General features: G+C 45.7%; 1 protein-coding gene across 1 annotated transcript in view; it reads left to right on the forward strand.

Moving 5' to 3' along the window:
- TM4SF18 (transmembrane 4 L six family member 18) overlaps nt 1-16,974 on the forward strand; it is a 35,863-nt gene that overhangs the window by 13,681 nt on the left and 5,208 nt on the right. The window contains exons 2-3 of the mRNA XM_040431026.1: nt 3,795-3,890; nt 10,631-10,773. Of these exons, the coding sequence (XP_040286960.1) occupies nt 3,795-3,890; nt 10,631-10,773 (239 nt within the window). The remainder of the gene's footprint in view (nt 1-3,794; nt 3,891-10,630; nt 10,774-16,974) is intronic.

A 16,974-nucleotide genomic window follows, 5' to 3' on the forward strand; every position in this document is an offset into this window, starting at 1 on the left:
CCTGTGCCCCCACTTTAATGGTGTGCAGTCAGGTTTGGGTGCTGCTTCTTATTTAGTCTCTATTATGACTGATGGAGATAGCTGAGAATTGTACTCAACTATTTTTGTCAATCCAGTAGAGAGTGAATGGAGCAGCATCGTGCAAGTTACTTTCACACTAGCGTTCGGGGCTCCGCTTGTGAGTTCCGTTTGAAGGGGCTCACAAGCGGCCCCGAACGGATCCGTCCAGCCCTAATGCATTCTGAATGGATGCGGATCCGCTCAGAATGCATCAGTCTGGCTCCGTTTGTCCTCCGCTCCGCTCAGCAGGCGGACACCTGAACGCAGCTTGCAGCGTTCAGGTGTCCGCCTGGCCGTGCGGAGGCAAACGGATCCGTCCAGACTTACAATGGAAGTCAATGGGGACGGATCCGTTTGAAGTTGACACAGTATGGCTCAATTTTCAAATGGCTCCGTCCCCCATTGACTTTCAATGTAAAGTCAAAACGGATCCGTTTGCATTATCATGAACTTTTTTGTTCATGATAATGCAAACGGATCCGTTTTGACTTTACATTGAAAGTCAATGGGGGACGGAGCCATTTGAAAATTGAGCCATACTGTGTCAACTTCAAACGGATCCGTCCCCATTTTTTATTTTATTTTTGTTCATGGTAATGCAAACGGATCCGTTCTGAACGGATCTAAGCGTTTGCATTATAGGTGCGGATCCGTCTGGGCACATACCAGACGGATCCGACCTAAACGCAGGTGTGAAAGTAGCGTTAGACTGCTTTTCCATTTAAAATGCTGTACACGGGATCTCTATCCCTGTGATTGGGGTGCATCCAATGTGTTAACTTTTTTTTTTTTTTTGTGGAGAATGGAAAACCACAATAATTCTAACATTGTGGTTTGAATTTTATTATGGCATTCACCAGGTGGTATAAATTACATGACAACTCAGCAGTACCAACTATATTTTTTTTGTATATTTTCTTATTAAGAAAATAAATTGTTATGGGTCTTTAAATGCAGTGATTCCCGTCAGTATGGCTGTGTGAGGGCTTGTTTTTGTAGTGCAACTTGTTGTTTTCTATGGTACCTTGTGTTCATTTTATCACATGGGTCATTACAAACATGGCAATGCCAATTATGTAGTTTTTGATATTTTTGGGTTTTTATAGGAATAGCACAATTTTTTCGAATCCCTTTTTAAAGCCTTTTTTCACTTCTTAATTTTAGTCCTGCTATGGGACTTTGATCTTCAGATCACCTCTATAATACACTGCAATATTTCTGTATCGTAGTGTGGTATGCTTGTCAGTGTAAAACCGACACCTGTGCCTTGAAGGGCCTAAAAGCCGTCTCATGCATGGTAGATCTGGAGACCATTGTCGGGCCCCAGACTGCGACAGCAACTTATTGGCATGCCTTGATCACATGACAGGGGAAGATGAGGTGACAGAGAAAGCTGTCTCCTTCTTTTGAACCATTGAGATGATGCAATCAGCATTGTCCACGGCATCTAAGGGGCTTAGCGTCCAGGACTGAATTTATTTCCCATTCAGACCATTAAAGTGACTTGTCAACAGTGGCGTCGCTACAGGGGGGCAAGGGGGGGCAATTCCCCCCCCCCCCCTCAGGTCATTCCTCCCCCCCAGGTGCCCCCCCTGCTGATTCGCTGAATCGTTAACGCTAATTAGTAATCGCTGCTGCTGCGCCGGCCGCCCGCACAGTGATTAAAGTTAAAGTATACACAGACTTTGCAAATTGCTGCCAGTGAGTGCCTTCATGTTCTCTCCGCTCCTGCGTGCTGCGTCACTCTGCTAGCTAGTCTAGTGACACTGTGACTTCTTCTTAGACTAGTGTGAGCCAGCGGCTGTCTGAGCCTGACCTGTCTACGGGTGCCCACACTGTCTAGGGCCACGCCCCAGCTTGGACTGTCAGGAGAGGAGGACAGGAGACAGGAGTGGACTCAGTCGACTGTGTCTGTGGCTGCTGTGGCATTGCAACTTCCCAACTCTGCCTGGCCCTAGAGAAAAGAAAACAAAGTAAGAATAAAAAGTTTTTAAAAAAAGTATGTACCCCTATACCCCCACTACCTCGCCTCATGGCCTGCCCTCCCTCCTGCTTGGTTTGCGCCCAGCCCCTGCTCAACCTGTCCCTGATTCGGTTACCCCTATAACTTAGGGTATCATGGTACATTATACAGGGGTAATATAACTAAGGACCCCTGTATAATGTCCCCACTCCCCGGATAGCACTGAGTCCTCCTCAGTTATATTACCCTTGTATAATGTACCCTGATACCCCCTTAGTTATAATATTACCCATAATGTCCCCTGACTGATACCCCTCAGTTATATAACTGAGGGTAATCAGGGTACATTATAGAGGGGGTAATATAACCAAGGGGTATCAGGGTACATTATACAGGGGGTAATATAACTTATATTACCCCCGTATAATGCCTGATAGGCCTCCTGAGTTATATTACCCTTGTATAATTATGTACCCGGATACCCCTTAGTTATATGATCCCGGCGGGGTTATATAAATAAGGGGTATCAGGGTACATTATTATACAGGGATAATATAACTCAGGAGGCCTATCAGGCATTATACGGTTGCAATTACCCCTGTATAATGTCCCATGATAGCCCTCCTCAGTTATATTACATTTACCCTTGTATAATGTACCCTGATACCCCTCAGTTATATTACCCCTGTGTAATGTACCCTGATATCCCGTTAGTTATTTAATATAACTAAGGGGTATCAGGGTGCATTATACAGGGGTAACATAACTGAGTAGTTCTATCCTATCAGGGACGTAATACAGGGATAATGTAAGCTATATTACCCATTTATAATGTCTGATAGCCCTCCTCAGTTATATTACACCTAATGTACCCTGATACCCCTTAATTATATTACCCCGGCGTCAGGGGCGTAGCTGCAGGGGAAGTGGCTGCTTTAGTATTTTTCAGAAGTATAATTAGCTGGTAAAAATTATTAGTGCCCCCCTATTTTTGACTGTGTATCTTCTGTGCCCCCCCTATATATTGATCCTAGAGTCGCCACTGCTTGTCAACTGTAATATGCACCACCTGCAAGTAATGGTATGGGCACAGCTTCATTGCTCAGGACATCACTGCACCATAATAGCGGCTCTTAGGAACTAGTGTAGTTACCGTGACATATTATTACGCTGCAGAGCTTTAAGAGGCTAATTAAGAAATGATTAGGACCTGCATTAGTGTGAAAGGGATGGATATAAAAACGGTATTTTAGTTGAATAATACAGAACTTGGAAATGGAATAAACTTCAGGAATGAAGATCAGGTTAGAACCAAGTATAACTTCAAGACTTAGGGCCTGATATCTAGGGAGGTGTTTCATGTTTGATGAAGGCATCAGGTTTATGTAAGAAAGATGATGGAGGAAACAGAAGGAGCCCAGGTTGAGATTATAGAGAGCTTTTTAGGAAAGCAGTAGAGATGTGTCGGGGGGATGTATATACATGATTGGTGTCATCAGCATAGGATTGCAGAGGATGTCACTTGAGAATGATTAGTCCTCTGTGTCTTGCGTGGTACGCCTAATAAAGTGATTTACATATGAGGCGGTGATGTTTTTGTTTCGCTCAATATCCCCATGAAAGAATATATTAAGTCAATAAAGATTTTTATTACACTGCCCTATAATGCTTTTATAAGGAATAAACAGGTGACAGGTCAACTTGTCTTTAACGTAATATTAATAATCTTTTACAAAAATCATAATTGTCTTCTGGTTTATGCCCATTACAGATGATCATTTTATCCACTGTCCTCCTGCTGGTGGATTTCTATAAATGCAGCTCAGCCTGCTGTGCTGGAAAACACCTGTATCAGATACATTGCTCTGTGAGTATAAACCCTGATCTATTTTATGCCTTGCATTATACATACAGTGGATATAAAAAGTCTACACACCCCTGTTAAAATATCAGGTTTATGTGATGTAATAAAAATGAGACAAAGATAAATAATTTCAGAACTTTTTCCACCTTTAATGTGACCTATAAACTGTACAACTCAATTGAAAAACAAACTGAAATCCTTTAGGTAGTGGCAAGAAAAAAAATAAAAATAAAATTATATGGTTGCATAGGTGTGCACACCCTTAAACTAATACTTTGTTGAAGCACCTTTTGATTTTATTACAGCACTCAGTCTTTTTGGGTATGAGTCTATCAGCATGGCGCATTTGGACTTGGCAAGATTTGCCCACTCTTCTTTGCAAAAACACTCCAAATCTGTCAGATTGTGAGGGCATCTCCTGTGCACAGCCCTCTTCAGATCACCCCACAAACTTTCAATCGAATTCAGGTCTGGGCCCTGGCTGGGCCATTCCAAAACTTTAATCTTCTTCTGGTGAAGCCATTCCTTTGCTGATTTGGATGTATGCTTTGGGTCGTTGTCATGCTGAAAGATGAAGTTCCTCTTCATGTTCAGCTTTCTAGCAGAAGCCTGAAGGTTTTGTGCCAATATTGACTGGTATTTGGAACTGTTCATAATTCTCTCTAGCTTAACTAAGTCCCCAGTTCCAGCTGAAGAAAAACAGCCCCAAAGCATGATGCTGCCACCACCATTCTTCACTGTGGGTATGGTGTTCTTTTGGTGATGTGCAGTGTTGTTTTTGCACCAAACATATCTTTTGGAATTATGGCCAAAAAGTTCAACCTTGGTTTCATCAGACCATAACACCTTTTCCCACATGCTTTTGAGAGACTTCAGATGTGTTTTTGCAAAATGTAGCTGTCACGGCTGTATGTGAGCAACAATAGAAATACACAGTACAGAGCAACTGACTGGACCCAGAACTAGGGAGGATAAAGGGTGACCCCTGTCCGACCCTCAACGCTCTCCCTATTCTGCTAAAGCACATGCCCGGATCCCAATGGCGGAACGAGGCATGCCCACGTGCCTAAGACTAATGACCACTGTAACCCCTACAATAGTGGAAGGGGCACGGCCACCAGTGCCCTACTCAGTATATGGAGGGAACCGTGGCCACCTCAGATCCAGTCATAAAACAAACAGGAACACAACAATGTCTGCAGACTTAGCTGAAGGTGTTGCAGCCACAGAGAAGACGGATCCAAGGACAGGCTGGCAATATCCGGAGTGCTAGCTGCAGCAGAACACAGGTCCAGTGAACTGATAGCTACAAGTGAAGAAACTAAAGCAAGAGCTACAACTGAAGTGAGAACTATAATCCACATCCTATCATAGGAGGAGGGGTGATATAAAGAGAGGGAAATCAAACACATGAAGAACAGCTGTGGTGAAAGAAACCAAAAGTAAACAGAGTAGTGAGAACTCCTCCCAGCTCTAGTAGTGACATCATCACAGGGGTGGAGAAACAGAGCTGTGAGAACGTCCCAAAGCTCTGGTAGTGACAGTACCCCCCCCCCCTCTACGGGTGGACTCCGGACACCCAGGACCCACCTTCTCAGGATGAGCCCTATGAAATGCCCTGATGAGGCGAGTGGCTTTAATGTCCGACACCGGAAACCACATCCTCTCCTCAGGACCATAACCCTTCCAATGAACGAGGTACTGAAGAGAACCGCGGACAATGCGAGAGTCCACAATTCTGGAAACCTCAAACTCCAGATTGCCATCAACCAAAATCGGAGGACGAGGCAAAGAGGAGGGTACCGTGGGCTGGACATATGGTTTTAAGAGAGATCTGTGAAATACATTATGTATCTTCCAAACCCGTGGAAGATCAAGACGGAAGGCAACAGGATTGATGACTGACAAGATTTTATAAGGCCCAATAAACTTGGGACCCAATTTCCAGGAGGGAACCTTTAACTTAATGTTTCTAGTAGACAACCACACCAGATCACCCACATTCAGGTCCGGACCAGGCACACGTCTCTTATCAGCCACACGCTTATACTTCTCACTCATCTTTTTAAGATTACTCTGAATCTTTTGCCAAATGGTAGACAAAGACGAGGAAAATCTCTCCTCCTCAGGTAAACCAGAAAGAGCCCCTCCCGAGAATGTCCCAAACTGCGGATGGAACCCATATGCACCAAAGAATGGTGACTTATCAGAAGATTCCTGACGACGGTTGTTCAGAGCAAACTCAGCAAGAGGGAGAAATGAACACCAATCCTCCTGGTTCTCTGCCACAAAACAGCGCAAATATGTCTCCAGATTCTGATTGAGGCGCTCAGTCTGACCATTCGACTGCGGATGAAAAGCAGAAGAGAAGGACAGCCGAACCCCCAGGCGAGAACAGAAAGCCTTCCAGAACCTGGACACAAACTGCGTGCCTCTATCGGAAACAATATCAGAGGGAATGCCATGCAATTTAACAATATGGTCGACAAAAGCTTGCGCCAACGTTTTAGCATTGGGTAAACCAGGGAAAGGTACGAAATGAGCCATCTTGCTAAAACGGTCCACCACCACCAGGATCACCGACTTCCCCGAGGAACGAGGAAGATCCGTGATAAAGTCCATGGACAGGTGTGTCCAAGGACGGGAAGGAATGGGTAACGGGAGAAGGGAACCTGAAGGCCGTGAACGAGGGACCTTAGCGCGAGCGCACGTCTCACAAGCAGCCACAAAACCCTCCACCGACTTACGAAGAGCCGGCCACCAAAATCTCCGAGCAATGAGATCTACCGTGGCTCTACTCCCGGGGTGACCAGCAAGAACCGTATCATGATGCTCCTTAAAGAGTTTGTGACGTAGCTCAGGAGGCACGAACAACTTCCCAGAAGGACAACGGGCAGGTGTCTCAGTCTGGGCAGCCTGGACCTCGGCCTCCAAATCGGAATAAAGAGCAGAAACAACTACCCCCTCCGCCAAAATGGGACCCGGGTCCTCGGAGTTTCCTCCTCCCGGAAAACAGCGAGAGAGAGCATCAGCCTTCACATTTTTTATCCGAGGTCGGAATGTAACAACAAAATTGAATCTGGAGAAGAACAGAGACCATCTGGCCTGTCTCGGATTCATACGCCTGGCCAACTCTAAGTATGCCAGATTCTTATAGTCGGTAAAAACGGTGATAGGGTGCCTGGCCCCCTCCAACCAATGGCGCCATTCCTCGAAAGCCAACTTGATGGCCAACAACTCCCTATCTCCCACATCATAGTTTCTCTCTGCCGGGGAGAGTTTTTTAGAGAAAAAGGCACAGGGTCACCACTTGGCAGGGGAAGGGCCCTGGGACAAAACCGCACCCACACCCACCTCGGAAGCATCCACCTCAACAATAAAAGGTAAGGAAACATCGGGATGCACCAAGACGGGAGCAGACGCAAAATTCTCTTTAATCTTAGAAAAGGCTGTAAGCGCCTCCTCCGACCAAGAGGAAAAATCCGCCCCCTTTTTTGTCATGTCAGTGAGGGGTTTGACAACAGAGGAATAATTCAAAATGAACTTTCTGTAATAGTTCGCAAAACCCAGAAAGCGCATCAATGCCTTCTGATTCTCAGGAAGCTCCCACTCAAGTACAGCACGGACCTTCTCGGGATCCATGCGAAAACCAGAAGCAGAGAGGAGAAAACCCAGAAATTGAATCTCCGATACCATAAAAAGACATTTCTCCAGCTTGGCGTACAATTTATTTTCCCGCAGAATCTGCAGAACCTGAAAAAGATGATCCTGATGGGTCTGAACATCAGGGGAAAAAATCAAAATATCATCAAGATACACCAATACAAATTTCCCCATTAAATGATAGAAAATACTATTAACAAAATGCTGAAAGACGGCCGGAGCATTCATCAGGCCGAAAGGCATAACGAGATTCTCGAAATGCCCGTCAGGGGTATTAAAGGCCGTTTTCCATTCATCCCCCTCTCTGACCCTGACCAGGTTGTACGCGCCTCTCAAATCCAATTTGGAAAACACCTTGGCCCCAACAATTTGATTGAAGAGGTCCGGGATCAGAGGAAGGGGATAGGGATCGCGAATCGTGATACGGTTCAGCTCCCTAAAATCTAGGCAAGGTCTCAGAGAGCCATCTTTCTTTTTAACAAAAAAAAAACCCGCGGCCACAGGTGACTTTGAGGGACGAATATGCCCCTTTTCGAGACTCTCGGAGATGTAAGTTCGCATAGCGATTCTTTCCGGTTGTGAGAGATTGTAGAGGCGTGCTTTTGGCAGCTTGGCGCCGGGAATGAGGTTAATGGGACAGTCAAACTCCCGGTGAGGAGGTAGCTCCTGAACACCGCTCTCGGAAAACACGTCCGAGAAATCAGAGAGAAATGATGGCACCGTTTTAGTAGACACCTCTGCAAAAGTCGCTGTGAGACAATTCTCTCTACAAAAATCACTCCACTCATTTATTTGCCTTCCTTGCCAATCAATAGTGGGGTTATGTCTAGTGAGCCAGGGTAACCCCAAAACTAGAGGAGACGGCAATCCGTTAAGGACAAAACAAGATATATCCTCCACATGAGTGTCACCTACAGCTAGCCGGATATTGTGAACAATGCCCTTCAGAGATCTCTGTGAGAGTGGAGCAGAGTCAATAGCAAAAACAGGTATATCTTTATCTAATGTGCAAACCTGAAAACCATGCATGGCTACAAATTGAGTGTCAATAAGATTGACGGCCGCTCCACTATCGACAAAAATCTCACAAGAAATGACTTTGCTCTCTAGCGCCACCCTGGCAGACAGGAGAAAACGGGAACTGCAGGTCAGAGGAAAAGCATCAAATCCTACATCAACTTTGCCCAAAGTAGCAGATGAAGCAGAACCCGATGATTTACCTTTTGAGATTTGTCTCTTATTATCGCTCTTAGTACGGTTCAAGAATTTCCTAGACGGACAAACATTTGCCAAATGACCTATGCCCCCACAACAAAAACAGACCATACTCTGAGGACTAAATCCTCTTTTATCAGGGGCAAGTCGAGCTAGCTGCATGGGCTCCTCCTCAGAGGGGAGCGAGACAGGATGAGGCCCCTGCACACTGAATGAGTCCGCACCACTGCCCCTAGACTGACAATGGTTGGACAGAGAGGTCTCGTTTCTTTCTCTTAGACGCCTGTCAAGGCGTACCGCCAATGACATGGCAGACTCTAAGGACGTTGGTCTCTCATGGAAAGCAAACGCATCTTTTAATCTCTCCGAGAGACCATGACAGAACTGACTCCGGAGTGCAGCATCATTCCAACCCGAATCAGCTGCCCATCTCCGAAATTCAGAACAATAAAGCTCCGCAGACCGTTTGTTCTGGCATAAAACACGTAGGTTAGATTCGGCCAGAGCAACACGATCCGGGTCATCATAAATCTGCCCCAGGGCCACAAAAAATCCCTCCACGGATCGAAGGGAGGGATCCCCTGATGGCAGCGAAAAAGCCCAAGTCTGAGCATTACCCCTGAGCAGGGAAATGACAATCCTCACCCTCTGCTCCTGATTACCAGAAGAGTGAGAACACAAGCAAAAATGGAGTTTGCATGCCTCTCTGAAACGAACTAAATTCTCACTGCCCCCGGAGAACGTCTCCGGAAGTGAGACCTTTGGCTCGCAACAGACTCCATGAGCCGGAGCAGGGCCCAATGCTTGAAGCTGGGTCATAGATTGACGGAGATCCGCTACTTCCAAAGAAAGACCCTGCATGCGGTCAACCAGGTCAGAAAGCGGATCCATGTCAAAAAAGGACGGTTTTGGTGGATTATAATGTCACGGCTGTATGTGAGCAACAATAGAAATACACAGTACAGAGCAACTGACTGGACCCAGAACTAGGGAGGATAAAGGGTGACCCCTGTCCGACCCTCAACGCTCTCCCTATTCTGCTAAAGCACATGCCCGGATCCCAATGGCGGAACGAGGCATGCCCACGTGCCTAAGACTAATGACCACTGTAACCCCTACAATAGTGGAAGGGGCACGGCCACCAGTGCCCTACTCAGTATATGGAGGGAACCGTGGCCACCTCAGATCCAGTCATAAAACAAACAGGAACACAACAATGTCTGCAGACTTAGCTGAAGGTGTTGCAGCCACAGAGAAGACGGATCCAAGGACAGGCTGGCAATATCCGGAGTGCTAGCTGCAGCAGAACACAGGTCCAGTGAACTGATAGCTACAAGTGAAGAAACTAAAGCAAGAGCTACAACTGAAGTGAGAACTATAATCCACATCCTATCATAGGAGGAGGGGTGATATAAAGAGAGGGAAATCAAACACATGAAGAACAGCTGTGGTGAAAGAAACCAAAAGTAAACAGAGTAGTGAGAACTCCTCCCAGCTCTAGTAGTGACATCATCACATTGGTGGAGAAACAGAGCTGTGAGAACGTCCCAAAGCTCTGGTAGTGACAGTAGCCTGACTTGGATGTTTTCCTTCGTAAGAAAAGGCTTTCATCTTGCCACTCTACCCCATAGCCCAGACATATGAAGAATACGGGAGATTGTTGTCACATGTACCACACAGCCAGTACTTGCCAGATATTCCTGCAGCTCCTTTAATGTTGCTGTAGGCCTCTTGGTAGCCTCCCAGACCAGTTTTCATCTCGTCTTTTCATAAATTTTGGACCAGTTCTTGGTAATGTCACTGTTGTGCCATATTTTCCTCATTATAAAGCACTTATTTTCATTTTCATTTATTTTCATTTTCAGAGACTGGGGTCTGCACTGTTTGCTCTGCTGGGAGTGTTGTTTTCTGGATATTCCCTGATTATCTCCTCCCTGGGATTGTCTCAAGGCCCATACTGCAGGACGGAGACTGGATGGAGTTACCCCTTTACCAACACAAATGGAGGGTACTGTCATTTTCTAATCAAATATTTGGAAAATAGAAAGTGATGCCTTTAAAGTGGTTGTTTAAGTTATTTAACACCTTAAGGACCTTGCCAGTTTCACCTTAAGGACCAGGCCGTTTTTTTAAAACTTGACATGTGTCACTTTATGTGGTAATAACTTTGTAATGCTTATACTTATCCAAGCCGTTGTGAGACAGTTTTCTCACGATACATTGTATTTCATGATAGTGAAAAATTTTAGTCAATATAATTCACCTTTATTTATAAAAAAATCCCAAATTTACTGAAAATTTGGAAAAATAAGCTATTTTCATAATTTGAATTTATCTGCTTTTAAAGAGGACGTTTCATGGGTCCAGACATAAAATAAGTTGCACGTTATGTAAGGTATAAAGCAGGGATCTAATAGCGCTTACTATTTTTCCTGGGCGCCGCTCCGTTCGCCCGCTGTGCCCCTGTTAAATTCTCCCGCCTGGTATGCTAATTAATAGCATCGGAACAGGGAGGAGGAGACGCCAGGGTTTCTGAATGGGCGTCTCCTTCTTCCTGGCTGTAGCGCAGTCAAATCACAAAGCTTTTAAACAAAGTCCCTTTTAGAGACCCTCGGGATATTTATATTCATGCGCCAATGGTCTCTTGAGACCTTCAATCCCTATAGGGGTCCCTAACTGATAATAAAATATTTATCTTTATTAATTATTTTTTAAAAAGTTTTTTTATTCACAATAACACACAACAAAAAAGATGAACTTTTTAAATTGTCAGTGTCCAGTGATCTATGGGATAATGTCCAATGGAGTGGTGTACTTCCTTTGACACTCATCTGGTGAGGGCCCTCTTATTTGATATAGGGTAATATGCACGCTATTTGTAGGTTGGTTAGTTGTTTGCATGTGTATACATATAGAGTTCTGGTAGAGGTATTGCCAATAAGTAGCGGATCTCAGCAGGAGCAATACCTCTACCAGAACTCTATATGTATACACATGCAAACAACTAACCAACCTACAAATAGTGTGCATATTACCCTATATCAAATAAGAGGGCCCTCACCAGATGAGTGTCAAAGGAAGCACACCACTCCATTGGACATTATCCCATAGATCACTGGACACTGACAATTTTAAAAGTTCATCTTTTTTGTTGTGTGTTATTGTGAATAAAATAATTAATAAAGATAAATATTTTATTATCAGTTAGGGACCCCTATAGGGATTGAAGGTCTCAAGAGACCATTGGCGCACAAATCACAAAGCGTCACAGCCACGGAGAAGGTGATTTTTTTTCTCCCTGGCTGTGACGCTCTCCTTTCCTGGGCGCCGCTCCGTTCGCCCGCTGTACCCCTGTTAAATTCTCCAGCCTGGTATGCTAATTAATAGCATCGGAACAAGGAGAAGGAGACGCCAATTGAGAAACCCTTTTGTCTCCTCCTCCTTGTTCCGATGCTATTAATTAGCATACCAGGCAGGAGAATTTAACAGGGGTACATCGGGCGAACGGAGCGGCGCCCAGGAAAAATAGTATGCGCTATAAGATCCCTGCTTTATACCTTACATAACGTGCTACTTATTTTATAATGTCTGGACCATGAAAGGTCCTCTTTAAGGAAGATATTGATAGTTATTACTTTACATTTCCCATATGACTAATTTCATGTTTGCATCATTTTGTAAATGTAATGTTATTTTATGGGATCTTATAAGGCTTAGATATTTAGAAGCAAATTTTAAAATGTAAAAAAAAAAATCTGAAACCCACTTTTTTAAGGACCACTTCAGTTACGAAGTCACTTTGTGGGTCTTACATAATAGAAATCACCCATAAATGACCCCATTATAGAAACTACAACCATCAAGTTATTCAAAACAGATTTTACGGGGGTGTGGCCTGACCGGGGATGTGAGAGGCTGCAGTGTGTGTCTGCTCCCGCCAATACTGCTCAAATAGCCTGCTCCGTGGGCTTTGTTGGCGGCACGAGCTTATCTGAAGGTGTCCTCTGCAAGGATACTTACCCCGGTGAGCATCTGAAGGAAGTCCCATGGCCGGAGGCACTGGTAAAAAGCACAAGGAGGCGGCTGGAGGTGCCGAACGGGAGACACAAGATGGCGCCGGCACACTTCTCTCAGTAAAGAGGTACAGCAGGGCGGGAGGTATGCCGGCTGCAGCACGGAGTGCGATGACCTCCAGGGCTCCACAACAAATGCCGGAGCTGAAGGGGCCGTATATAGAGGAGGAGGAGAGGATCCCTGACCTGGAGACAGCTTCTGCAGGAGGAGATCATGCTGATATGGAGGTTGGTGCAGCGGGAGTTGTGACGGCAGTGGTGGCAGAGGAGGAGGGGGACTTGTCTACCCACAATGCAGAGCCCACATTGAAAGACGTTTTCCAGGCTGTTACTCAGTGTGGAGTGACCCTGACTGCATTATAACAGCAAGTAGGGTCCCTAAAGCAAGAACTGTCCTATATACGTCATGACCTACAGAAAGTTAATGAAAGAATGGTGGAGGTGGAGGGTCGTGTCAGTGAGGTGGAATATAAGTTACCCCCTCTAACCAGGGCGTCCCGCATCTGATGAATTCGTCTTAGACGCAATAATGTGCGGCTTCTGGGGATACCTGAAAAAGCTGAGGGGCAAGACCCTACGTCATACTTTGAAAATTGGCTTAAAGAAGTATTTGGCACTGAGGTGCTCTCACCGTTGTATGCGGTAGAGCGGGCGCATCGAGTTCCCACCAGACAGCTGCCGCCGGGAGCGCCCCGGCGTCCTGTTTTGATTAAACTACTTCACTACTGGGACCGAGATCCCATATTACAGGCAGCCAGAAACCGTCCTGACATTGCTATCAATGGGCAAAAGGTTGCGTTTTTTCAGGATTTTTCCTCAGAGGTCAAAAAGAAGTGGAGCCAGTTCCTAGATGTCAAGCGGCGACTTCGTTCCTTACAAGTGTGCTACTCTATGATGTACCCGGCACGTCTGCGAGTGGCTGCTCTGGGATCTGTTCATTTCTTCAATATACCGAAAGATGCTGCCACGTGGATCGACCAGCATGAACGTCAGCTGCGACAGGAGGAGAGATGATGGCCATCCGTTTATTTCAAGTTTTTATCCTTAGTTCTTACTGGGTGACCTGTTGGAAGGTTATCCCTCTACTGTTCCACTACTGAACTGCCCACGGAGCACGTGTATCCTTTTATGGCGGGGGGACAATCTCGCTCAGCAGAAGTAGAGAGGTTGTAACATTACTGTTATACCCGGTTTCTTGGAGGACTTGTGCCTCAGCCTGTTAGGAGACGCAATACAGGCACGATTTTTTGATTCCAGTTTTTTGTTTTTGCTATTTTCTTGTTCTGGGGATTTTTTACAGTATATCTGTGTTGATGCTCTGTATCTGTGATATCATGCCTGTTTGTCAATGCACTACTGCCATAGTATTGTTTGAACCTACAATACCCATGTTACGTTATGTTGTCAGCTGGGTCATGTTCCTAATATTTAAATATGGCTAATGTATTTAATATTGTGAGCTGGAATGTGCGTGGCCTGGGTGATCCGTCAAAGCGATTTGCCGTGCTGGATTATCTACGCCCGCATTTTCCCGGTATTATATGTTTGCAGGAAACCCATTTTCTGCAGGAAGGGGCACAGGCATTCCATAGGTCATGGATGAGCCATACATTTCACTCAGCGTACATTAGCCATTCCTGCGGGGTTAGTATCCTAGTTCATAAGTCAATTCCTTTCCAGGTCCAGTCGTCCAGTGCCGACCCTGAAGGCCGCTTTGTATGTATACACTGCACTATCTACACACAGGAGTACCTGCTGGTATCACTATATATACCTCCACCTTATAGCAGTGTGGCGTTAAGAAGCGCCCTGACATTTATTAATAGTAACCCTGACATTCCAGTTATTATGGTGGGGGACTTCAATAACACTATTCACCCCTACTGGGATAGATATGGGGGGGCGCAGGTGGATGCTGAGGGTCCTGTTTCATCCTTTGGTAGATTGCTGGAGGAAGTGGCCCTGATAGATTTGTGGCGTGTCTGTCATCCCAAGGTGCGTCAGTTTTCTTGCTATACCAGATCACACGAAGCCTTATCACGCATCGATCAGGCGCTGGGATCTGAGTTGGTGTGTAGGCAGGTGGAGGAGGTGAAATACTTGGCTAGGGCTCTGTCTGACCATTACCCTCTGCTTTTTCGTCTGTCCACCACACCCGTGGTCCACTATACAGGAGTATTTTACTCTAAATGTAGGCTCAGCCGCAAACGGGGTGGTATGGGACGCCATGAAGGCCTGTCTAAGGGGAACGCTTATTCAAGGGATTAGTAGGGCCAAGCTTAAAAGCAGACAATTTGGAGAATTTTTGAGGGATCGGGTGGGGGTGACGGAGGCGCAATATGTAGAGAAGGGTGACCAGTTATCTCTATCCATCTGGAAGGAGGCACAGGATTCATATAACTCACACGTTGTGGAACTTGCACGCACAAAACAATCCTTTCAGCGACAGAAGTATTATGATAAGGGAGAGAAGGCTAGGGCACAGTCCGCGTCAGCATATGTTACCGCTTTACAGGGGGAGGATGGGAGTGAAATAATGGATAGCCAGGCCATAGTGTCGGTGTTTCGTGCCTTTTATGCTGATTTGTATCAATCACGTCTAGGTTATAATAGGGAAGATATATCAGCGTATTTGCATGGGGTATCCTTGCCTAAGTTGTCAGATTCAGAGATTCAGTGCGTATCTCAATGGCCCGCTACAATTACTGGAAATTGAGGAGGCGGTGGCCTCTATGGCAAATAATAAATCACCAGGTACTGATGGGCTGCCGGTAGAAATCTATAAGAAGTTTGGAGACATCTTACTGCCCCAGCTGCTGAAGGTTTACAAGGAGGCCTCAGAGACAGGGTCGCTTCCTGCCTCAATGCAAGAGGCTATTATTGTGGTTCTCCCTAAACCGGGGAAAAATCCGCTACTTTCGGATTCCTACCGCCCTATCTCATTGTTACCCACAGATATAAAGATATTTTTAGGATTCCGGCTATATAGGGGAACCAGGCAGGGCTTCCCCCTATCTCCGTTGCTATTTGCCCTGGCTATCGAGCCATTAGCGGCTATTGTTCGGAGTCATGTTGGCATCATAGGGTTTAACCGAGGTGGGTCTCAGGAGAAAATAGCATTGTATGCGAACGATGCCTTACTGTTCCTGGCCGAGGCTAGAGAATCCCTACCAGTAGTTATGGATGTGATTGGCACTTTTGGGCGGTACTCTGGCCTGGTTATTAATTGGAGTAACTCGTCCCTCCTCCCTATAGATCGTGTAGATCACTCTACGGAATTTTCTCAGTCAGGATTACAGGTGTTGAGTGAATTTAAGTATCTGGGGGTTGTGGTTCTAGGAAGCTTACTGATTATGAGAAACTGAATTTGTCTCCCCTCATAGGCAGATTCAAAAAAAATTCCATGTCTGGTCTAAGCTGCCGCTGTCAGTAGTAGAACGGATTAATCTTATCAAGATGATCTGGATGCCACAGCTGCTTTATTTACTACATAATTCCCCCATATGGTTACAGCTCAGGCTTTTTCACTCAATTAATAGGCTGTTTAGGGAGCTTATATGGAGGGGGGCTCAGCACGATTGCGGCTGGAGACACTGCAGAGAGGTAAAACTGATGGGGGATTGGCTCTTTCAAACCCGTGGGTATACTTCCTAGCTGCCCAACTTCAGCATATGAGGGACTGGGAAAGGGGAGAGGGAGATACCCAACATAGGCTATTGAGAGACTTTTTGGCGGTACCAAATCTCTATGAAGCGTTAGAGGCAGATAAGCTAAAACTGTCAGGTCTGGCGTTCCCTACGCTGCGTCTCCTACATAAGACTTGGTGGAAAGTGAGGGACATGCAGGGCATCAAAAGCGTCACACAGTATACTTCTATATGGGACACTCCGTGGTTGCCTCATTTGGGCTCTTTGCAGGGAATGGGGGGTTGGCGCAACAGGGGCATTATTAGAGTTCACCAACTTATTGATAATACTGGTCTCAAATCTTATGAGCAACTTCAGACAGAAACTGGATTAACGTCCTCCGATTTTTATAGGTTTTTGCAGCTGCGTCATGCCTTCTGGGCTGACCATGACGGCGGTATGTTGAGCACGGTACTTCAAAACAAGATTATTGCGCTTATAGAGAGGAGG

Source organism: Bufo bufo, chromosome 4 (assembly GCF_905171765.1).
Source record: "Bufo bufo chromosome 4, aBufBuf1.1, whole genome shotgun sequence".
Lineage (NCBI taxonomy): Eukaryota > Metazoa > Chordata > Amphibia > Anura > Bufonidae > Bufo > Bufo bufo.